Raw genomic sequence first — 23,147 nt, 5'->3', positions numbered from 1 at the left:
CTACACTTGAAGTGATAATGTACATCTCTGATAATATGGCCAATTAAAGACCCTTTGTTATCTGCTTTTTCAAAAATATAAGACAGTAAGGACTGCAGAGCCCATTGGCTGCTGTTAATAAGGTCAGTCCATAAGAGAGAGAAGACTGAAATAAAGAAGACAAATGTCCCTCCTGCCAGCACCCACAGAGCACTGACTAAGCCACTCCTCTTTACAACCACATTGTCAGAATGAGAACACGCCTGGTTTTATCTCTCACCCAGTCGTGAGCTGCTGAGAGGGACAGTCTTTGACCGATTCTGTCTCAATCGCGGGGGTAGACCAGCTTCTATAAATGTTTGGGATGGACGAGGGTGGAACATTTGCATGCACACTCAGAGAAGTTGCTGATCTTCCTGCAACTTCTTTGTTCTGAGACAGAAAATTAAAACTAAAAGAAATAGCCGTTCTACTATTCTTACTGGTGGTTCCCCCATCATATCCTATACAGAGGGAAATATCCTTTTCCCCCTCATTTAAGTAATATATGTTCAGCAAAGTAAATAAAGCAAACAAGAACCAATATAGAATAATATGATGTCTAAAATATAAAGTAAAAAAATCAACTACAATCCTATCCCCCAGAACTATACATATAGATATACTTGTATTTTTATACATTTATTTTTTTTTATATTTTTTTGACAGGTAGAGTGGACAGTGAGAGAGAGACAGAGAGAAAGGTCTTCCTTTGCCATTGGTTCACCCTCCAATGGCCACCGCAGCCGGCGCGCTGCGGCCGGCGCACCGCGCTGATCTGAAGCCAGGAGCCAGGTGCTTCTCCTGGTCTCCCATAGGGTGCAGGGCCCAAGGACTTGGGCCATCCTCCACTGCACTCCCAGGCCACAGCAGAGAGCTGGCCTGGAAGAGGGGCAACCGGGACAGAATCCGGCACCCCGACCGGGACTAGAATCCGGTGTGCCGGCGCAGCAAGGCGGAGGATTAACCTGTTGAGCCACGGGGCCGGCTTTATACATTTAATTTTAAAATAAAAAAGACATATTTTGTATTTAATTAAATGTAAATGAAGGAATTGAGAAGGCTACTTTGTCACCTAGTTGGCACAGATAGTAACTATATGGTATCACCTTATTAAGTAAATGAATGCCTTGATTACTAAAATAAGCCACTCCATTGCTAGGCCCTTTAATTCGGTAATTCATAAGGTTGTTGGGTCACTCCCTAGTCTACTCATGGAGCAGACCTGTCCCGGTTCATTCTCATTCATCAGAGAGCCCCAGAAACAGAGGCTCCAACATGATCAAAATTCTTTGTAGCTTGCTGTGGTCATCAGTGTCAGAGTACTTCACGTCCAAAGTCTACGGCTCACTGGAGTCACCTACTGCTTTGTGCTCATCAGCGTGAGAATGTAAGAGGAACTGAATGCCACTGTCCATTCTTCCTTCCTCTCCCAACTGGCACTCAGTCCTCTAATATTCCCCACTTCAGTTAATGACAACTGCCTCTTTTTACTTTTTTTAGATTTATTTATTTATTTGAAAGGCAGAGTTACAGAGAGGCAGAGGCAGGGGCGGGGAGAGGGGGAGATCTTCCATCTGCTGGATCACTCCCTAGATGGCCTCAATGTGCCGGAGCTGCATGAATCTGAAGGCAGGAGCCAGCAGTTTCTTCCAGGTCTCCCACATGGGTCATCTTCCACTGCTTTCTCAGACAATAGCAGAGAGCTGGATTGAAAGAGGACGAGCTGAGACTCAAACCAGAGCCCACATGGGATGCCAGCACTGCAAGCGGTAGCTTTACCTGCTACTCCACAGTGCCAGCCCCACAACACCTTCTTGTGACTCCCTCCTGCTTACAGGCCAGAGATCCTTCATCAACCTCTTTTCTTCTTCTTCAGCATTCAGTTAGACACTGAGTCCTGTCAATGCAATCTGGAATAAAGCTTCCTCTCTCTACACCCTGCTCTTCATTAATTCACAACCCCAGCCCCCCCCCCTTCCCCTGGCTCCCAACTGTCCATCATCCCTACTGCAGACTCTCCTTCCTCTCCTCTGTTCCCTGCCTGATGGTGGCAATGTCTTTCAAAAACAGCCTACTGAAGGCAACCTGCTTGCTGACATCCTGCGGGAGTTTCTGCTTCAGGTGCACCGAGCACACAGCCACCCGGATTCGGTCTCTCTGTCACACTCTGTGCCTGAACCTACTCCCTTAGACTCCACCCAGGATTTCTGGAAGTCTGACTTTAAGGCCTCTGTCAAATGTCATCACCTTCATTAAGCCTTCTCCCACTTTCTCAGGAAGACACTGATGCTTTCTGTCCCTGTGTTCAGTAGTAAAAACAAACCTTATATGTACCTCAATCATAGCCTTGAGCACACGATGGTACTCTTTATTTACCTCTGTTTCCTTCATGGGGCCATGGGTATTCCAAGGCAAGAACTAGGTTTTCCTCAATCTGATAATAGTCACAAGCTCGTTGTCTATCAGGATATCAACACACTCTAGGTTTGTTAAGCGGATGAATGCATCGGTTACTAAAATAAGCTAACATAAATAGAAGGCCCTTTAATTTGATAATCTCTGAGATTCTTGGGTCACTCCTTTATTCAGGAAGATGTGCTGTGTTATGCTAGAGAATCAGACTCCAGCCTCATCCTGAGTAACTAATAAACACTGCTGCCCATACTAGATAGTTCTGTCCATACCCTTGCTTCTCAGGTTGTAGTCTAAACCAGCAGTGCTGGGGATATTGGCAGCTTGTTAGAAATGCAGACTGTAAGGCTCCATCCCAGATGCCGTGAATCAGAATCTGCATTCTCATCAGATCCCTAAGTACATTCATGTGCACATTGAAGTTCAAGAAGTACTGACTGAGGCAAGAGCAATTCTCAAACTCCGTGGTCTCATAAGCCCTTTACATACTTGTGAATTACTGACACTACCAAAGAGTTGTGTTTACATAGACTATATCTATGGGTATTTATTGCACTTGAAATTCAAACCAAAACATTTGTTATAATACTTCTTCATCAATTCACTTGAAAATAGAAATAATAAACTTGTTGCATGTTAGCAGAAGTATTTTTTATGCAACATGCACATATTTTACAAATTAAAGACACATTTAATGTCTGGCTTTCTAGAAGACAGCTAGATTCTCCCATCTGCTTCTTCATCAATCTGTGATCGTGTCTTGTGTCATGTAATCTTTAGAAAAAAAAAAAAACACCTTATATTACACGAGAAAGCAAGATCACAAAACATAAATAAAATTTTAGTATTATTTTGAAAATAGTTTTGACCTCCCTGGACACTTTGCAACTCATGGATGTATTCTTGCTTAAAGTACACTGACACACGATACAAGGCTAGCTTGATCCTTCCAGGCCTTCTTCCCATAGCCTACTGTTCCTGTGACCAAGTGGATGAAAGACATATTTCTCGTGGGAAAGAGACACAACAGGTGCCCTAATGTCATTCTTAACACGTACCTGCAGTCATGTCTAGATGTAGCTGTCTTAACCACCAGATAAAGATTAAAAATGCTTACTCCATTTTTAAATGGAGTCAATTTTTTTTTAATAAACTAAATTTTCCCCTCAAAGAATATTTGTTCAGTGTTGTCAGTTTGGGATTTCTGTGTTTTAAGTGGCAGAGCATTGAAGATAAAGGAGAATTCTGCACTCTCAGAACAAAAGATTTTTCAGAGGGAGGAGACCTGATGAGAGGTCTAGTCTAAATCTTCATTTTACAGATAAGGGAACAGAGACTCTGGAAAACAGAAGCCCTAGGGACCTTTTCTCCCTGCCACCAGCGTTCTTCCGCTGATCTCCCAAACTGTGCATCAATGCCTTTTAAGGAATTTCATACGAAGCCCTTTAAATGAAGGCAGATAAAGAAAGTCAATATTTGTACTCTGAGCATTTAGGGGTCAGGAGGGATTTGGTTTTTGAGGGTAGCTGCTTCCTGTGGCTGCCATGGCAGAACTAAAGCCCTGAAGAATGAAGAATCCAAAGCATCCTACAAGTCAGAAAGGGACAGAATTAATTAGCTTTTTTTTTTTTTTCAGCTTTCTATTCACTTTATATTTAACACAAAGAATGGTCTAAGAACATACAATGAGCCTGTTTTCTTCTGCACAGATGGGCTTCATCTGTCCAACCTCAGACAAATTTGACTCCAGTCCATGAGCAGCCCTGCCAGATTGCTTATAACTTAGGTTTGAACCATAAGGTCGTTGAGTAAGGCTCATTGGTTTTCCCTGTTGAGAAATTGCCACCAATTTCGAGTTAGCTTGAAGTGCATTCACTTCCTTTATGAGTGCTTGCTCTAGACACTAACTTATTAATTTGCCATTTCCTTCACTATTTTCCCAGCAAACATTTCTTGAAGGTTGACTTAGAGCAAGACCCAGTATTAACAATTGTGAAGGAAATATGTTAGCATTCTGCTCTCTGCATATCATACTTTATTGTGCAATTTCTCATTGATCCGTCAGGCAATATCAACTAATCCACAAATTTTATTCTGCTAATGTAATTCTAATCAAGGGCCAAAGATTGTCCACAACTAATGGCTCATCAAATACCTGAAGAGTGTTCATCCACATTAGGATTACCCACATTGTTGTCCCACATTTAGATTCTGCCCTGTTAACTAATGTGCTATGCTTCATTTGAAGCTCAAACTGTTGGTAAAATAACCTGATAGCTTTAAATGCAGTCACTTGATACCTGTTTGGAAAAAGTGCCTTTTCTCTAACAATATTAGAGAAGTAGTATAATATGGAAGTTAACAATTATTCCTCTGGAGCCAGATTGCCTGAATTTGAATCTCAAATTTGCTGACTATTTGTGTGACATTGGGCAATTTGCTTGACCACTCTATGCCTCTCTCTTTTCATATGGAAAATGGGCAGAAAATGGAAACCTACCTTAGGATTTTGGTGAGAGTTTAATTAATTCATCTATGTGAAATGCTTGGAGAAAGACTTAGCTATTATTTTGTTCTGAGCCTCAGAGTAAGACAAGAATAAAGAGCTCAGAGTTCAGTCCCTGGTTGTTGCCTTCACCAGGGCACAGAGTACTGTTGGGAAAAGTTGTTGTTGAAACTCTGCTACCTCCATATTACTAAGGTACCTGCTCAAACAGGAGGGTACCTCTTTAATGGAATTTTAATTTGTACAGTACAGTTTTTCACCGAAAACATGATTTGAAATTTTTATAATCTATTGAATGTAAAGATGAAAATACCATAGTGCTAATGGTGTTGCCTTGTACCACCCAATACAATCTGATAGGAGAAAGCTATCTGTGTATTAGCACGACTACCTTTAAAAGAGGTAGTGCTCCACTTCCGATCCAGCTCCCTGCTAATGCACTTGGGAAAGCTGCAGAAGATGGCCCAACTACTTGAGCCTCTGCACCCATGTGGGAAACCCTGAAGAAGCTGCTGGCTTCTGGCTTCAGATCGGCCCAGCTCTGGCCATTGCAGCCATTTGTGGAAAGAACCAGCAGATGGGAGATCTCTCTCTGTCTCTCCCTCTCTCTCTGTAACTCTGCCTTTCAAATAAATAAATATATCTTTAAAACAATAACTTAAATGAGTAACTAGTTAATAATCCTTTCAGCACACAAACTCTGAGAGTATCAGGCTGCTAGTATAGATACAAAAGACCAGAAAAGGGGCAGCTGTTAGGCCTACCAGTTAAGATATCATTTGGGACACCTGTGTTCCATATTGGAGTGTCTGGGTTCATGTCCCCAGCTCTGTACCCAAATCCCACTTCCTACAAATGCACCCTGCGAGGCAGCAGAGGACAGCTCAAGTACTTGGGTCCCTGTCACCTACATGAGAAATCCATATTGAGTTCCAGGCTCCCAGTTTCAACCTGGCTCAGCTCCAGCTATTGTGGGCATTTGGAAATTGAACCAGCAGAAAGGAGTTCTCTGTTCTCCGTCTCTCCTCCCCCCCCCCACCTTTGAAACAAATGAAATAAATATATTTTTCCAAAAGAAGTTCAGGTTGAATCCATCCACCACTTGTCCATGTCCTTAGCTTGCCTGGCATCAACAGAACTCCTTTGTGCTGGCCAGTACAGCCATGTATCATCTATTCCATCAGGCCTGATATCCCCTTTGCCTGAAGTTTTGCTTGATTCCTAGATTTTCTATCTGTAAAATTTCTTTGCATCCTTGTCAGTTTTCCTGTCTTTTGTCTCACAGCACTGCCTGAGGAACACAACAGGAGAACATTGTGAAAAATGTCTAGATGGTTACATCAGCGATTCCATCAGGGGACCACCTCAGTTCTGCCAGCCATGTCCCTGTCCCCTTCCTCACTTGGCCAAGTAAGTCCTAAAGGAAGATGATGTTCTACTAATGTTTATCCCCCTGTGATGTCCTAGCCAGGATTCTGAGGTTCATCCACAGTAAGATTGAATACCTCCTATTGGAGCGAGACTGCAAAGATGAAGGAAAGGTCTCTAGTCTAAATAAACTTCTGGGGAAACATGAGCATTTGCAGTATAAGTGATAAGTCTATTCACAGAATATTGGAATGCATCATAGTATCAATGAATTCTCCCAAGTTTTATAAGCAAAGCTACTTCATCTTTTCTTGGCTATCCTTTGACCTAAAGAAATCACTACTGGTAATGCCAACAGAATCATTATAATAAAGTATTTGCAGCAGTATTGGTTCTCCTTGCCTCTCACAGAACAGTCATTTCCATACAAGTGGCAGGAAAATATGCTTTTTTTTTTGGACAGGCAGAGTGGACAGTAGAGGGAGACAGAGAGAAAGGTCTTCCTTTTTGCCGTTGGTTCACCCTCCAATGGCTGCCGCAGTAGGCGCGTTGCGGCCGGCGCACCACGCTGTTCCGATAGCAGGAGCCAGGTGCTTCTCCTGGTCTCCCATGGGATGCAGGGCCCAAGAACTTGGGCCATCCTCCACTGCACTCCCTGGCCACAGCAGAGAGCTGGCCTGGAAGAGGGGCAACCGGGACAGGATCGGTGCCCCGACCGGGACTAGAACCCGGTGTGCCGGCGCCACAAGGCGGAGGACTAGCCTACTGAGCCGTGGCGCCGGCTGAAAATATGCTTTCTAATCAGAATTAGAACACAAACAGAATGCATACTTTAGGAAAATCAACTCGGAATTTTTCTGAGAAAACTAATTCTTGCTTCTGGCTCTTTTGACCTGGTTGAGAACTTAAACAGAACAGGTATAGCACTTAATAGAATTCTTGTCAGACATATAGTATCTTGTCAAGTCATGAGTGGCCATTTTATTGACTTAAAGACAATACGTAGAATTTAAATGGTATAGTGGCATTTGGTTTTCCAAATATCAACCTATTTTCTGACATGAATAGGTGTCCAACAATCAATTCAATCCTAGCACTAAGTTCCCAGGATCAATGCAGACCCCACAAGGTTAGGGGTTCAGTTACATCAGACTTTCTTCACTTCAGGCGCCCTGGGATCCACAGGCTACCCAAACTTCTGCCCAGAAAACTACGAAGTTGTAGATTCCCTTAACCCATCCCTAGGGTTCAAGTTCCCTAGAATGACTCACAGAACTAAGCAGTTGCTATTCTTATGATTATAGATTTATTATAATGTATACAATCCAGAAAGAGCCAAACAGAAGCAATGCACAGAGCAAAACAAGGAGGCATGGGGATGGGGAGAGGGTGCAGAGCTCTCGTTCCTTGCAGGAGCACCACCCTCTCAGCTCATACATGCATGAGCAACTCAGAAGCCCCTAGACAGTGTTGTTCAAGAGTTGTTTTTTTTTCTTTTTAATTATTTTTTATTATTTTTTTTATTTTATTTTTTTTTTTTTTTGACAGGCAGAGTGGACAGTGAGAGAGAGAGACAGAGAGAAAGGTCTTCCTTTGCCGTTGGTTCACCCTCCAATGGCCGCCGCGGCTGGCGCGCTGCGGCTGGCGCTCCGCACTGATCCGATGGCAGGAGCCAGGTGCCTCTCCTGGTCTCCCATAGGGTGCAGGGCCCAAGCACTTGGGCCATCCTCCACTGCACTCCCGGGCCACAGCAGAGAGCTGGCCTGGAAGAGGGGCAACCAGGACAGGATCGGTGCCCCTGTGTGCCAGCGCCGCAAGGCGGAGGATTAGCCTATTGAGCCACGGCGTCAGCCTCTTTTTAATTTTTTATGCATTTACTTGAGAGGCAAAGAGACAGGGTGATCCTCTATCTGCAGATTCATTCCTGAAATGCCTGCAAAAACCCTGTTTGGAGGCTGAGAAAGGCCAAAGCTAGGATCCAGGAATTCAATCCAAGTCTCCCACACGGTGGCAAGAATCCAAGTACTTGAGACATCACTTGCTCCTCATAAAGTGAATATTAGCAGGAAGCTGGATTGAAGGCAAAACTGGGACTCAAACCAGGTCCCACAATGGAATTCCAACCAATGTCTTAACTGCTATGCTAAACATTGGTCTCTGGGGTTCTAGAGTTTTTACTCTCTGGTGCAGTGAGTTAAGCTGCCAAGTGCAGTGTCAGCATCCCATGTGGGTGCTGGTTTGAGTCCCAGCTGCTCCACTTTCTATCCAACTCACTGCTAATGACCTGGGAAAATAGCAGAGGATGTCCCAAGTGCTTGGGCCCCTGCACCCACGTGGGAGACACAGAAGATGCTCCTGGCTCCTGGCTTTACACATGGCCTAGCCCCAGCTATCGCAGCCATTTGGGGAGTGAACTAGTAGATGGAAGATTCTCTGTGTGTGTGTGTGTGTGTGTGTCCCTCCTCTCTCTCTCTCTCTAACTCTGACTTTCAAATATATAAATAAATCTTTTTTAAAAAATGAAGACTCCTTCCATTGGCATGATTTCTTAAGTCCTTGGTCAGTTTGGTCATTGGCAACTGAACTCAATCTCCAGTTCCTCTCCCCTGCCTGGAGGTTGGGAGGGTGATGTTGAAAGTTCCAACCTTCTAATCACATTGTCAGGCCCTCTGGGACCAGTTACCACTCACTCTGAAGCTGTCTGGGGGTCCATCCAACGTAACCTCATTAACATCAACTCAGGGATGATCAGAAGAAGCTTGTTAAAAACAACAGAAGGCAGCCTTATCACTTGGGAAATTGCAAGGGTGACAGAAGCCCTGCGCTAAGAACCAGGGACAAAGAGCAGATACATGTAAGCACACCATAGGTGGAAAGAGTAAGCAACCTAGGTTCGTATTGCTATTTTGATCCTGGTCAGGTTCCTCTCTCCCTCTGCCTCACTTTCCATGGGGTGTGAGGTTAAGGAGATGAGGTTCAGATTTTAGCTCTATATCTTGATTCCTGTACCTGCTTTGGATCTCAGTGCTTTCCTTGGTAAATCCAATCTGGGTGTAGTGATCTGTGTCAGTGCCTTACATGTGGAAGGTGTAGCAGATGCTGGCTTTGCTGAACACATAACATTGTATTTTTTCTAATATTTATATTCCCAGGCACTGTTTCAAGTGTTTGGCTGTAATATCTATGTTAACTGACAGCTAATATAAGGATCACATTAAGTAAGGCACGTAAAGTGACTTTTTAAAAGCCTGACTCCCTATCACACACATCTGCACTCACATACTCACTTGTAAAAGAGAAGGTGACAACCAGATGTCCCCCTAATTTTTTCCTATATTTTAAACCAATATTAACTAACATTTCCCCTAATGGCTTATGATATGTTCAAATCCTGTGACCATTCTGACAACAAAGAACTCAGACATTTCACAGCCCTCTGTTCCTTTAGAAACCATTAAGCTGCCTCAGAACTTGCTGGGTGATTTTTCATGTCTGAGAGTATTAATAATGTGTGCAAAATGTATGGCACTGATGGCAAGAGCAGAAAATGCAAATTAAATGTTCTGTTATTTTCACTCAAGGCTGCTCTGATTTATGGGCTCCCTTTGCTTCATCTAGGTATAATCTTTAATTGTCCATTAATATTCTGCTCTTAAACATTAACTGCGTCTGATGAGATGTTTAGCAATCTCTGCTTTTGCCATGGTATGGATATTTTGTTAAATATATTTACCCCCAACTTCCTATTACAAAGAGTCTCATTCATTCTCCCATTACAAAGCAGACACTTGCCACTAGGTAGAGTCTCCTGTCCTGGAAGAGGAAACAGGTTCAAATGCACCAAGGACACCACTTCAGGGCCATTGTTGTGTCTCTGCAGATTAAGCTGCCATGTGGGACTCCCTCATCTCGTATCAGAAGGCGGGTTCAAGTCCTGGCTCCTCCACTTCCAATTCAGCTTTTTGCTATCATGCCTGGGAAGGCAGCAGGTGATAGGCAAAGTCCTTGGGCTCCTGCCAGTCATCCGGGAGACACAAATGGAGTTCCAGACTCCTAGCTTTGGCCTGGCTCAACCTTGTTATGGGCTTTTGAGAAGTGAACTAATGGATGGAAGATTCTCTCTCTCTCTCTCTCTCTCTCTCTCTCTCTCCCTGTCACTTTGCCTTTCAAATGAATAAATAAATGTTTAGGGGGGAAAGTATCAACATCTCTGCCTGTGGTTGTGTGTGTGTGTATGTGTGTGTGTGTGCGGGAGAGAGAGAGAGAGAGGAGATCCAGAGTTCAGAGCAGCAATTGAGGGACTTGGGAATGTGCTCCAAAGGTGGGCACATCATGGTAGATATGGAAACTGAAGTCTCTATAACACAGATTCCAGGTTTAAAAATGTGCTGAAAATTAAAACAAAGACACAAATATGCCGTGTCTAAGGAAACATTGGGTGGAAATAGGGAGGAATTGGGAATGGTTTGAGAGACCTTCTCTTGAGATTTTACAGATTTCTCTCTGCAATAGCAATAGCTGTACTTCCTCAGTCCCTAGGGTTAAAATCTGTGGTCATTGGACTGAATAAATTTGCTTCAATCCTAGGAAGCGCTAACCTTTGATCTGGCCTATTGCTAAGTTGACAAATCCTAAATACTAGTCTGATATCTTATCAAAATTCAACAGTCCCATTGCCTCTTTCAGCTTCTTTCTAATATTCATATTACTTGCTTTCTATAAAAATGAAGTGACAGGACTTTTCAGAAGGCCTCCTAGTATGGGATGGATATGGTGTGGCACAGATGTTAAGATGCCATGGAGTGCCAGGGTTCAAGTTCCTGCCCTGCTTCCCCTCCAGTGCCCGGCAGGTACACACCCTGGGATACAGTAGTGATGGTTCAATGGTTAGGACCCTGTCACCCAAGTAGGAGACCTGGATGGAGATCTGTACTCCTGGCTTCAGCCTGTCTATCCCTGACTTTTGTGGGCAACTGGGGAGTGAACCAGCACATGGAAAATCCATGTGTGTTTGTGTTTTGCCCTGCCTTTAAAAGCAATCGCTAAATTAAAGAAAGACACCCAGCATGGAATTGGAATTAGACCTGAAAAGTCCATGAATTGAGGCCACAGACCCTGAATTTGGATTTCCAGTTCCAGTAGCCACATCAGTAAGCAAGGAAATAATGCTTGAAGGAATAAAGCAAGCTAAGGGTGGAACCTATTTTTCTTTATGTTCCCTAAGGGTTTTTCAAGTGCAAAACACATCCCTCAACTTGAAGGGGGCACCACAGTGTTTGGAGTGGGCTGAGAAAGGTGCAGAGTTTCAATTTTCCTAGTCAAAAATAGTTAAGCCGAGGAAACATTAACAGTTAATGCCAATGGCAAACAAAAATGAACCCTCAATGGCCACTATAGCGACCAATGGCTGTTTAGTTTCCCCAGGGACTATAAGCATCGAGTTCATTTACTTACATTGAGGTTGGCCAGACAACCTCCATGTCTCCCTGTAGCTATGCCAAGTGCTCCAGTTAAGGAAAATGTCTTCTCCTTGAAACAGTAGGGCATCAGCTAAAGGCAGACAATGGCTGACACCCCCAGAAGATATGCCAACCCTCAAGGCGTGGGCAGGCTGCAGGCTGGGACACCTCCAGCCAAAATGGATGGGAAGGGGTTAGCTCACACTCCGCACACTTCCCCTGACAGTGTTTCTCTAAGCAGGCTGAGGAGGGAGACGTAAAATAAAGAGCCAGATGAACGCAATTTCACTGGAGTGTTTTTACCATACTGTTAGAGAAAATAAATTGTGGTTATTGCCTTTCACTGGGAAGCACATATTGTTTTCTGACTGATTTTATAAACATCTTCAGACAAAGCAAACACATCCATTTGCATTCCTCCAAAGAACATTAGGGTAAAATTGCTGATACATGCAGGAACGTGAGAGCGGCAGGTCACACTCCATTGATTATAGAGTACCTAAGCCAAAGCTAATTTCAAAGTCTTTAAAATATCTTACTCACTCTCCTCTCCCTCTGTCTCTCTGTCACACACACACACACACGCTCACACACACGCTCACACTCACACTATTTTTTCTTTCCTGTGTTCTAATTGTATTATCATTAAAAAGAAAAAGAAAAAGAAGGAAAGGAAAAGGCGCGACCCCATCGACTTCCACTGACTGAGCCTTGCTTTGTGACTTTGAACAACTCCAAACAGCCCCTGCAGCCTTATCCCCAACCTGTAAGGAGTACCTGGAAGAAATCAAGGTTCTGTTGAGGTTATGCAGTATGGCTTAAGACAGATTCCTGACCTTTAAAAGAAGAGAGAATATTGGGAAAATATGGGAAAGTTTTTTTAAGATTTATTTATTTGAGTGTCATAGTTACCCAGAGAAAGCAAAGAGACACACAGAGAGTTAGAAAGATCTTCCACCTACTGGTTCACTCCCCAGATGGCTGCAATGGCTTGGCCTAAGCCAGGCCGAAGATAGGATGCAGGAGCTTCATCCGGGTCTCCCACGGGGGTGTAGGGGCTGAAGCACTTGGCCCATCTTCAGCTGCTTTCCCAGGTGCATTAACAGAGAGCTGGACTGGAAGTGGAGCTGACAGGACTTGAACCAGCACCCATGTGGGATGCCGACATTGTAGGCAGTTGCTTTACCCACTACGCCACAACTCTGGCCATAGAGAAATTTTCAAACATAGAAATAATAATCAGGAAATTCACATATAAATCTAAAATTGCAGGTTGCTTTTGTTTATTTTATTTCTGACTTTGGAATTTGTATTTTAGACTTGTATGAGAAATACTACACATATTTGTGTATATTCTGATATGCCACAAATTCCCACTGCTTCAAACAAAAATAATGGAGCCCCTCGGGGGAGAAACAAGTAAGAAGGAGCTGGGAAATGGCCCCGCTCGTTTCTGTCTGGGCCTGCTGGTCCAAACTTTCTGGAAAGGTAAGGATTGAATCGAAATGTAGAGCAAAAATGATCACAGTGGTTAGAAGTTAAAGGTCATCTAGGTAGTGATGATCTGAGCAACAGTTAAGCCAGTCTCTTCAGCGATGTGTGCGGCTGGCTTCTAACATTCACCTACAATTGCAGTTTTGCAGAATCCTGCTACAGGAAAAACGGAGCTGTTCGGTGTATCTGTCACAAAAACTATGCTGGACTTAACTGTGAAAGGTAGGCTGATAAAATCCTCTATTTTCCAGGTGTATCAAAGGAAGCTTTCCGTCTCTCACACACAACAGCTCTGCCTTGTTCCTGTTCAGTGAGTCCTGAAGTGGATGTTTAAGAGGAGGGCGTTGGGGGGCAACATTTCAGAGCCCCTTGGGGGAACTTTCTCCAAATCCCATGCCCCAGACATGGCTGTAGCATTGTTCCCCCTGGGAATCCTGGCTATCCTCACACTCAGGATAAATGAGGCAGGAAAGGAAAATGGGAGTATGTGAATGTGTATTTTGAGAAAATTGTCTAGAAATTTTTGGCAACACTCCTCTCTCTCCATTGTTGAAAACCAGTACTACAGTTAATGATCTGAAAAAAAAAAAAAGAGTGCAGCTTCCTGGGTAAACAAAAAGGAAACGCTCAACCACTGGTGGAGCAATAAATTGAAAAAAGCACGAATTTATTATTTAACCCATTCTCACCCCCATCTCCTGAAAAGCAGAGTCCACCAGGGGGAGGACATTCTGAATCCCTCTTTGGTATTTACATAGGACTCTTTTCGAAATCGCTCTGGGCTTTGCTCATGCAATACAGGCTTGGCCCATTCAGGAAGTTTCCCATTCACCCCACCTGCTAGCTGCTCAGTTTTCTAAAATGGCTCTCCCTGAAGGAGACTCACAAACCGATCTTCCGACTTCTAACAGAGATGCCTGTGACAGTGGCCTCTTCGTTGTGTTTAAGCAGATGGAAACATGAAGACAGGGAGGGAAGAAGGGTGAGGAGGCACTTGTCAGCACCTACCCACACAGCTGCAGGTGGCTCTCCTCAGTCATAGCACTCATAGCACACCAACTGCGGGCCCTGCATCGGGCTCACAAATTCAGCCTGGGCCCCAAGACCTAAGCCTTACATTACAAGCACCCCTGTTTCCAAAGAAACCACCTTCCACGTCTCCCAGAGTAGTTCTGGCACTCTTTTTGTGAAAGTCACAGTGTCTGTGCTACAGAGAAAACCTCTGCATGGTTACGATGACTATTAAATGTGCATAATTCTCACAAAAGGTTATGGAATTTTTCCATTGTTGTTGTTTTTCATAAGAGGGAAAGGGAAAGTTGAGAGCCACCTGAATTTCATCTGTTAGGGGGGACTGACAGAGATGATCAGATTACAGCGGGTTGATGATTGATGTTTGTGACAAGCTGTTGTCTCTTTCTTTACCTGGGAAGGCAGGAATAGGAGGCACATGATGTGCTCATTTTCTGGCTCAGTGGGGGTCTGAGCAGATTGTTAATGGGCCAGAGATGGAGCTCTTTTCTCCTGAGAGTCTGAGGATAAACTCAGTTCAGCTTGATAACAGTAGAGCGGCACTGCTAATGGATGTTCAGTGGCTCCCATGAGGGGAGTTAGTGGCCTTTGGTAGAACCCTGCTGACCAAATGCATGGCCTCCCAGAGGTGAAAAAGCCTGGGCCCTAAGGATGCTGTTCTGCAAAATAGCACAAGGGTTTAGGGGAGGGCTCTGTGGGCAACAGTGTCCCCATCCCTGGCACAGAATGCCCAGGCTGGACATGGGGTTGGACAGAATAAACCCCTCCATCCACATCAGAGGCTCATGGGATCTGCTATTCTCCAGTAAGACTGGGTTAGCCTGGTCCTTATCCTGGTCCTGGAATGGTAGGATCTAGAAAAGAACACTCATTTGGAAAGCAGCAGTGATGCTAAAAAAAAAAAAAAAAAAAAAAGCTTTGGCATTGGCCTGGCTACTCACCACTTTGTCATCCTCCCAGACAAGTTAGTGATCTAAGTGCCAGTTTCCATTTCTACAGAAAGGAGCAAATGAGAACACCCACCTCATAGATCTTTTGTGAGAGAACACTGTAATGCTTTTAGGCTGACACCTGGCATTTAATAAGTGCTCAATAAAAATTAACTGATGACAACACAAGTCATTGTCATCACTGTCCAAGTTCTGCCACTGGGACAAGCTGGCCCATTTCCCTAAATCTCAGTTTATTTAGCTAGACAGTGTGGCTTCAAACTAAACAGTGCCATTTCGGATCTCTGGGATCTTCCTATGTCAGCCCCACAACCGCAGTGAGGCAAGGTTGTGTCTTGTGATTTGGCAGGTGATGGTGGTGATGGGACTTGTCTAAAGATGGGGGAAGCAGGATTGGAAGTTTGGCTTCAAAGTCTAGATTCTTTCTGTTGTCCAACAACCCCCCGAACTAGTTGGGGGAGTTGCTGTAGAACCCCCAAACTGGGTCCACTCACCCAACACACAGAAAGCCAATCACCGACATCAGGATAGTGGAAGAAAGTAGATGTTTATGGCAAACCACAGACCAAGGAGCCAGTCAGCTATTGCTTAATTCCTGGGCTCCTTAAGAGGTTAGGGGTGAAGCTTCTTACAGGTTGAAATTGGGGCTGAGAGGTACATAATCAGCTCATCCAAGTTCCTGGTTAATCAGTGTGCTCAGGACCTTCCTTTGATTGGCCAGTGATGCTGAGCATCTTTGGGGAATTTGTGATGGCCAAGTGGGCTCCAGTTGGTCTTGGGGTTACATGAAAGTGACAGTTAGTTACATTCTGCCTGAACCTGGAATTCCCTTAAACAAACCCTTCTGGACAAAAAGACCAGAGGTTCTTATCTAGGGAGAAGCAAATGACTCCTTGAGTCCAGTGATAAGAAGCTTGTAAGGCTAGCTGGATCACTCCCTCAAGTCAGTGAATTCCTTTTGATGACAGGCAAGAACATCTTGGGCTAAGGGAGACAATCAAGAGGCTAGGTCTTGCTTTCACATAATAGGGGTTCCATTTCATTTCCTTGTCTCAATCCTGCTTTTCTCAGTGGTCTTCTTAAGGATCTTCTATGGTAAAGTGTCTATTAAAGTTAATCAGTGAGATGAGGCTCTGCTGTACAGGGAACAATGGCTGATCTACAAAGAGTCTTGACAGGAGGCAGCATATACAAAGGGGCTGGAAGTAAACATCCTTTCTAAGACTTCCTCTGCATGGCAAGGGACCATTGAACAACTTTCTCTGCCACTTCTTCCCCGTGCTGTCCACTCTCTCTTACTCCCTACCCCCTTTTACAGGAATGTACCGAGGTCTTTCACAATCCAGGGCGGAGCAGGTCAGAATGCAGATTTAAGACACAGGCTTTGTCCTTAGGGAACTTCAAGCTAGAGGGAGGAGACTGAAAATCATCCTTTGCAAGGCTGGGGGAAAAAAAAGGAAATGTAAACAGAAAGACAAGCAAAGTCTACTCAAGAGACTAGGATTTCTTTCCCATAGAGGGGCTGGTTCCTCTAGCAGGAGGTAACCTGGGTTGCTTTGATTTGCGTTTGACCCCGGGGCTGAGAGGGGAGAATTTCTCTTGGGAACATCACAGTCAAGTTCTCAAGTTGTCTGAATTAAGCTTCCCCTAATCCATGTTTTCAGTGTGTTTGTGAACTTGGACCTCTCCCCCAGAGCTTTGCAAAATATGCGACTGATTTGTATAGCTATCTATTTCAAACAAAAGTAAAAAGTAGTCTAAACTAAAAGACTCTAGGTCTTCCTGAACTTAGACATCATGTCATCAACTGGTGGTTTTTAAATGTGTGTGTAAGGATCTCCTGAGATCTTTGGATTCCTGAACCTTCCCCAAGCTCCCCTCCAGCACCCGCTAACAAAGAACATCTAGGGGGAAGGCCAGGGAACCATCTTTTGGCTGCTCATTGGGTTCTCATGAGCCTGGGTGCTCCCTTTTTTGTGAAAAGCTGATTTGTGATTCCTCAACCTTCAATACCACACCCACTGGTAGGAAATGTTTATCACATTGTAGCCTAAGAGCCTCTGGTGTTCTCAGAAATATTCAGTGGGGGAGGGGGGAGGCTCATGGGTTCTCGGAGAATATTTTCTTAGTTCTGTGTTGAATTTCCATGATAATCTTGAGGGAATGTTCACAAAAATGTGTTTGGGATTTTATAACAAGAAAAGATCTGCCTCAGTGCTATGGAGAAAATAATAAGGATGACACGTGTCAATGACACATTAAAGGCAGTTGGAGGTCGAATGGCATGACGTCAAGGCATTGTGAATTGGTGAGAAGAATGAGTCATCAGCACACAACAGGATATGCATGCATGTAGATCTTTATCGCATCATGCTGCAAGTGGCCATCAGTGGCTACAAGACACCATTCATTGTCCTAAATTAATGTTGGAAATTTGGCTTTGATTATTGCCTTGGTGTGAATCCTGGCTCTAGCTCCTGACTCCAACTTCCTGCTAGTTTGGACCCTGAGAAGCAGCTGTGATGCCAGAAATGACTGGGTTCTGGCCACCCACATAGGAAACCTGGATTGAATTCCTAGCTCCCAGGGCCATTGTGGAGAGCTGAGAAATGAATCGGTAGATGGGCGCTCTCTTTCTCTCCCTTTGAAATTAAAAATAAAAGACATACGTAGTGATGAGAGCCAGGCTTTTATTCCCCTTTCTGTCCCCCATAACACTAAGGTCCATGCTTCTTAATCTGCCCTGGCCCCTGCCTGTTTCTTCTCTATAGTCATTCTCATCTCAGCAAAATGGAAACCTGTGGCCCAGAGGAGACTTGAGTCAGTGCCTAGGTCTTGTAGTCAGATTTTGGCCATTCTCATTCTCATCTCAGTGTGCCCTTCACTCTGCAGCTAAGTAGTAAACCTTAAGCATGAGGACTCTGAATCTCAGAGCCATGAGGAGACTTGATCTCAGGCCATACAATTGGTGAGTGATATTTCCAAAACCAAAGCTCAGGACCCTGAGTGTTAAATCCGGGTTTCAGTTGACAAACATATGGTCTCAATGCCTGTGTTCCATATTACCTGCCACGGCAGTTCTAATAGTATACTTTCATCTATTGAGTTTTGTGTTAGAATGAAAAATGTGCAAAGACTTCATGATGCTTTTTCACACAGATCCTGTTGCTTAAGGAGCTAGAGAGAAGAATGGGGGGCAAATTAGAGCTAACTCAAAGTGACCTTAAAATTCAAACAAGAAAGGCAAAATAGAGCACCATTAGAGATGATGATAGTGATACCAATGATAGCTGTTTTGATGTTGGCCTTAATGAGGAGAAAAAAGGATAAGGAAGAGGAAAAAGAGAAAGTTAACACTTAGTGAGGCTCAATATGATGCAGATTTAGTCTAATTCTCCCTGAAGGCATCAAGCTTTTAAACTTAAGCTGTGCTGTTGTTTGCATTGAGTGCTTCTTGTGATTTGCTGCCCTATACCATGCCCTCACTGGATTCCTGCTCTCTGATCTTAAATAGATTTCTTACATTTTCTTATCCTATTTCCCAGTCTTTCATAAAGAAGTAGAGAGCATTCTTATGGCACCTACTTCATAACAGATGTTTTCCTTCTTTGTTTAACTAAATAAGATGATTTTAAGTGACAGTGGCAGCTATAGAGTGACATTCCTCCCAAAAGTCTCTGTGTTCCCCATGCCAGAAGTTTAGGCACCTTTGATAAAGGCATTCAATGATGACTGCACACCCCTAGGTGGAGAAGAAGCAGAGGAAGAGGCAAGAGCTCCCCAAATTTCCAAAATAATAGTTTTCCATCAAAATTTACTTTTTTCCAAACAGCGTATCTTTTGATTTTCTACTTTGCCAGAATAGAAGGGTCACTAACTGAAATGACAGAGTTCAGATGGCACAGTGCTGTCACTTGTGCTGTCAGTTTATCAGCTCTGTTTCCCAAGATGGATCAAGTCATTGAGAGACCTTGAAAAGAGATTGTGGGAAAAAAATAGGGTTAGCATATGGGGCACCAGGCCCCCACTGCTGACTGGAAATCCAACTACTGTTCTTTTGTATATTTGTTATTAGCTCTTTAAGGGCAGGATTAGACACGTAGATAGCATTTGATTATTCAACTGTTTTACTCATTCTTTTATTAATTAGTTAGTTCATTAATACCGGACTTGTGGAGTGGAAAAAGCATTAAACCTCATGTCCCACAAGAGGTTTGAGCCCTACAGCAGAGAACAAGTCATTTAGCTTCTCTTCTTATCAAAAAATGCAGGGGCTTATAGGGGCTATCAAGAGGTAAAGCTTTTACGCTTGTTCTGTTTGGACAACTTCAGAGTTGCCTCTGAATCTTTCTCAACACTCCAAGTAACTCAAAGTATATTTCTACAATAACTGAGGTTCCAAATTACAGAATAGAAAATGTGTTTTGTGGGAAACCAGGAAACAATCTATGGATATCAAATGCTGTGGAATTAAATGGAGAAAAGAAAGAAAATTGCATCTAGCCTCTGTGAACCAAAACAATCCCATCACCCTCACACTTCAGATCTCCAGCTCCACAACTGAGCTGGCAGATCTGAGATCCATTTCAGTGGGCTGAGTTTAGTATTCTGTTTGGTGAACTTCAGCAAACGGTAGTAATTCCAGCCAGCCACATGTTCCACAGAGTAAAAATGTATGTTAGCTTGGGGGCCAGAAGACCTATAAATCTGAAGGCTAGAGACGTGAGAAAGTATGACTAGCAAAACTCCCTGAAATGTCTCTTTGTGGCTTCCATGGAACTTACATTCATCTTCGTCTTCATCATAGACCTTGATTTCTAGAACTCATGACATTGTGTGGAATTGTTTAATTCATTTCCTGTTTTTTCAGAACATGGGCTTTTCCCTCTTCCAGGCCCCTGTGTTTTTTCCTTCCTGTCTTCCTGCTTTTCCTGTTTCTGTCTCCTATGCCTTACATAGAGTGGGCATGAATTATCTCTCTGTTGGCTGAATCTACTTATTCATCTATAGCAGCCTCAGTGTGGTTCAGGGTGGAGTGAAGGAAAGAACATCAGGTCAGAAGGTCTGGGCCTCATTCTGTGACGAAAACCAAAATCATTTCTCATCTTCAGAATGCCAGGCCTGTGTGGCCTCCCTCCCAGGTGTCTGTGGTAACTAAAGAAGCTCACATAGGTGAAGCTGTCAGACACAATGCAAACACAGAGTTTGTATTGTAGTTTGAACATGCTCCATTGTTAAAGCTACACCAGAAAACTGAGACACAGGAGCAAAGGCTGGGAGAACACAGACAACATGGAGAACAGCGATTTTGTTAGGGTCCTAGAGTGACAGGTGTGAATTTTTTCATTTTCCTATTTTTCAAATTTTCAGAATCACGGTTCTCTTACTTAAAGGGAAGCCTTTTAAAAAATGCAGTGTCTTATTATTACTGGCCAGCGCTCTCTGATTTTCTTGGAAAATCCTCCCTTCCTTTCCACCCCCAAGGCCAGGTCCCCAGCTCAGGCCCTCCACCCCACCCCAAACACTCCGTGCCAGCCTGCAGCCCGTTCTGCAATCCGAAGCCAACACTGGCTTCCTTCACTTGCATCGCGTTCAAAAACCTTCACTGATTCTCTTTCCTTTGCTCTCCTGAGCCAGCATGAACTCCTCAGCCTGGCCTTAGATCCCAGGTGGTGTGACCACACACACGTTCTTTCCAGCCACTCCCGGGATCTTCAGCTCCAGTTAGCCCATATTCCACACTGGTTAAGGGGCCACAGCAATGGAGAGGCCACACACAATCAACCAGCCACATGTGGAGTTTGACCTGTATAATATCCTTACTTACAAACTTTGAGCCAATCTTTTAATGTGATTTCACATAAAAATCCAAATTTCCACTTTTTCTTCAAAAACAGAAAGATCTGGCAATGTAAGTCTTTCTTTCCCTCGAGGCCACAGTCTGGCAACCAATGACTAGAGTCTAGTGGTAGTCACCCCATTCAGTGGGGCCCAGGGTCCCACCACTCAAAGCAGAGCCTCTGCTGGCCCAAAGGGCACCTTTGCAAAAAGCAGAGAAGGGTATCTCTTCCTCCAAGCAAAAGCAACCCCACCCAAAGCACAACTTGGCAAGGCAAGCAAAGACTGGGTGGATTTCCCTCTCCACTCTCCAACTCAGCCACGCTCCCTCCTTACGGCCAAATGGCATGACCAGAAGCACTGGCTCTGCCCCCACTCTAATGCAGGTCAGCACCTGGCCCCTCTAGACTCATATCTAACACAGCCAAAATGATGGCCATCTGGCCCCAGTTCTTTTTATCTGTGGTACTCTCAGCTCTGCCACCTGCGCTTTGTTACCTTTGCTCAGCCACAGAATGGCTACCAGGAGTAAAGAGTGCTACTTGCTGTCTCGTATCCACCAGAAGATGGAAGCAATGCCTTTCTCAACTCTCAAACGAGATTCTGAGCTCTTCTCTAAATGAATCACTCCTAAGCCAATCCCTTCCGGCTAAGATAATGCTCAGCACTTATTGGCTTAGGTTTAGTAACTTGGATAATTCATTAAAGCAAGACAGCTGGTGATTTAGACCAGTGTTTCTCAATGACATTTTGGCCAGCACACTTTGTAGCTGTGCTCTGCTGATTCCTCTCACTGCAGTACATTTAACACAGCTGGCCCCACCCATCATATGCAGGCCATGCATACCAATCTCTGCCATGGCCAAAAACGCCCCATATACTAGTTCAATCCAAACACTCCTACATCTTGGGACCTGGCTAAACTGAACTACCTGTAACACAAGGGAGAGGGATGGTTCTTTAAAAAGCCTGATGAGAGAGTAGGGATGAATTCTGGGGTGACAAGCTACAATCATCCTCTGCATCTTTCTTCTATCTAGGAAAAAAGACAAAAAGGAAGGAAAAACTGTGAATGGTAACTGTTTACCATGTGGTATTCCCCTTCAGATGTGCTCCTGGTTACTATGGAAACCCCTTACTCGTTGGGAGCACCTGTAAGAAATGTGACTGCAGTGGAAATTCAGATCCCAACATGATCTTTGAAGACTGCGATGAAGTCACTGGCCAGTGTAGGAATTGCTTTCGTAACACCACGGGATTCAAGTGTGAACGCTGTGCTCCTGGCTACTATGGGGATGCAAGGATAGCCAAGAACTGTGCAGGTACAGTGCTATAAATCCTGGCCAGCAGGACCCTCTGTCAATTCTGTGTTTAGATAAAGAATTTACCTTTGGGAAGTATTGCAAGTGCCCCCTTGTTATTACTTTTCCAGGACAAGGTACATTCTCAGAAATGTGCATCCCAAACTCACCAGGGACAGCAATTTTTATCAAGGCTCCCTATTATAATGTAACTCATGGGTAGAATGAGCCAGGAGACACACAAATGAATTTTTGTCTTATCATCTTAAATTTTTCCAAGCTATTTATAAACTTCTAATTGCATTTTCCATGAACTTTCATTCATTCATTTATTTATTCACTCATTCATTGATTTGGAAGGCAGAGAAACAAAGAAAGAGGACGAGACAGAGAAAGCAAGAGGGAGAGCACTTCCATCTCCTGGTGCACTCCCCCCAAATGGCTGTAACAACCAGGTCTGGGCCAGTCTGAAGCCAGGAGCCAGGAACTCCATCCTGGTCTCTCATATGGGTGGCAGTGGCCATCTTCCAATACCTTCCCAGGCACATTAGCAGGAAGCTGGGTTGAAAGCAGAGCAGCCAAGACACAAGCCTGCAATCTGAAATGAGGCAGCTTAACCCACTGCAGCACAATGCCACCGCCTGTCCAGTATTAATCAAAGAAACAAATTAAACTTCCAGAGTTATCAATTATTGACCAGAAGACTGAATGAAATATTTCATGGTTCAAATCATTTTTGTAATTCACACCTTTCAGTTACATTTGG

At 44.0% G+C, this 23,147-nt stretch overlaps 1 protein-coding gene across 4 annotated transcripts in view; it reads left to right on the top strand.

The window, feature by feature from the left end:
* Nucleotides 1–23,147, top strand: part of LAMA4 (laminin subunit alpha 4) — a 150,185-nt gene that overhangs the window by 40,371 nt on the left and 86,667 nt on the right. For all 4 annotated transcript variants that reach the window (XM_062186632.1, XM_062186635.1, XM_062186633.1 and 1 more), the window contains 3 exons: nt 6,225–6,349; nt 13,402–13,482; nt 22,188–22,402. In XM_062186632.1, the coding sequence (XP_062042616.1) occupies nt 6,225–6,349; nt 13,402–13,482; nt 22,188–22,402 (421 nt within the window). The remainder of the gene's footprint in view (nt 1–6,224; nt 6,350–13,401; nt 13,483–22,187; nt 22,403–23,147) is intronic.

The sequence above is a fragment of the Lepus europaeus genome, chromosome 3 (genome assembly GCF_033115175.1).
Source record: "Lepus europaeus isolate LE1 chromosome 3, mLepTim1.pri, whole genome shotgun sequence".
Classification (NCBI taxonomy): Eukaryota; Metazoa; Chordata; class Mammalia; order Lagomorpha; family Leporidae; genus Lepus; species Lepus europaeus.
The sequence above is the reverse complement of the archived record's forward strand: the minus strand, read 5'-3'. Positions and strand labels throughout refer to the sequence as shown.